Source organism: Lycium barbarum, chromosome 11 (genome assembly GCF_019175385.1).
Source record: "Lycium barbarum isolate Lr01 chromosome 11, ASM1917538v2, whole genome shotgun sequence".
Taxonomy (NCBI): Eukaryota; Viridiplantae; Streptophyta; class Magnoliopsida; order Solanales; family Solanaceae; genus Lycium; species Lycium barbarum.
Genome location: NC_083347.1, coordinates 120,152,506 through 120,153,796, shown reverse-complemented (window position 1 = coordinate 120,153,796; position 1,291 = coordinate 120,152,506). Strand labels below are relative to the sequence as shown.

General features: G+C 37.3%; 1 protein-coding gene across 1 annotated transcript; it reads left to right on the top strand.

Annotated features, from left to right (window-relative positions):
- The first annotated feature begins 239 nt into the window (after positions 1 to 239).
- On the top strand, positions 240 to 749 carry LOC132620208 (uncharacterized). Its single transcript, XM_060334899.1, has one exon. It carries the CDS (start codon positions 240 to 242, stop codon positions 747 to 749), a length of 510 nt encoding a protein of 169 aa, XP_060190882.1.
- Positions 750 to 1,291: the final 542 nt, after the last annotated feature.

Sequence of the window (1,291 nt, the reverse complement as noted above, 5' to 3'; positions counted from 1 at the left end):
CATAATGGACAAATTAGAATAGGACAAGTGTAATTAGTTTTGTCCATTTCCCTTTTGTTTCTATTACATAGCATTGTATATAAATAGATGTAGAGACTGATGAATAAATTCCACAGTGAAAATTCCCAAATACAGTGTCTTCATCTTCAATTTTCATCATGGTATCAGAGCAGCACTAAGCTCGATCCAGATCTGTGTCAAAACATCAAAAATCATCTTCAAATTCTTGGTAAACCAAAATGCCTGAAACAAATATAACAGAATCAGGAAGTGGTGAGAAAGGAATCACATATGACAATGGACATCCTTATCACCTAAACAATTCAGATTCACCTGGTATGACTCTAGTCAACACTGTTTTTTATGGAAGAGGATACCCAGGTTGGAGGAGATCCATCCTCCTATCTCTATCAGCCAAGAGGAAACTTGGTTTTATCAATGGAGCTTGTAAAGCCCCAGATCTGAAGTCTGCAAATTTTCAACAATGGAGTTGTGTCAATGATATGATTATATGTTGGATATCAAATGCATCATTTAAAGATATTGCAGACAGTGTGATGAACTCCAAGACTGCAAAAGAACTTTGGGACAGTCTAGAACAGAGATTTGGCAAGTCAAATGGTGCCAAACTCTACCATCTACAAAAGGAATTGACAGGACTAGTACAAGGTAATAGTGACATTGCTGGGTACTTCACCAAACTTAAGAGGTTATGGGATGAATTATATGGGATAAATGTGATTGTTTGATGTTCATGTGAATGCACTTGTGATGGGAAAGTAAAATTAACAAAATCCCTGGAAGACCAGAGATTGATTCAATTCCTAATGGGACTAAATGATGCATATGCTCAGGCAAGGGGAAACATACTTATGATGAATCCCTTGCCTGGAGTAGTTGTTGCATATTCCTTGCTTTTGCAGGATGAGAACCAGAGGGAAGTATATGCGAATGCACACTTCACCTCTGATTCTGGATCATTTATGGCAATTGGTCAAGCAAAACAACCAAACAGCACTTTATTTGCTGAGTTTGCAGCATTCATGGCTAATGGACAGGGAAGAAATGCACAGAAATTTAAAAACCAAGCAATAAGAGGACCAAGCACATATTAGAAATATAATAATTCAAACCAGAGGACTACCAAGCCACAGAACAAATTTAGGGGTAAGAAGAAATATGATCCAAATGTATCTTGCACCTATTGTGGAAAAACAGGACATGTGCATGATGATTGCTACAGACTACATGGATTCCCTACAGATTTTAAGTTCACTAATTCCAGGAACTA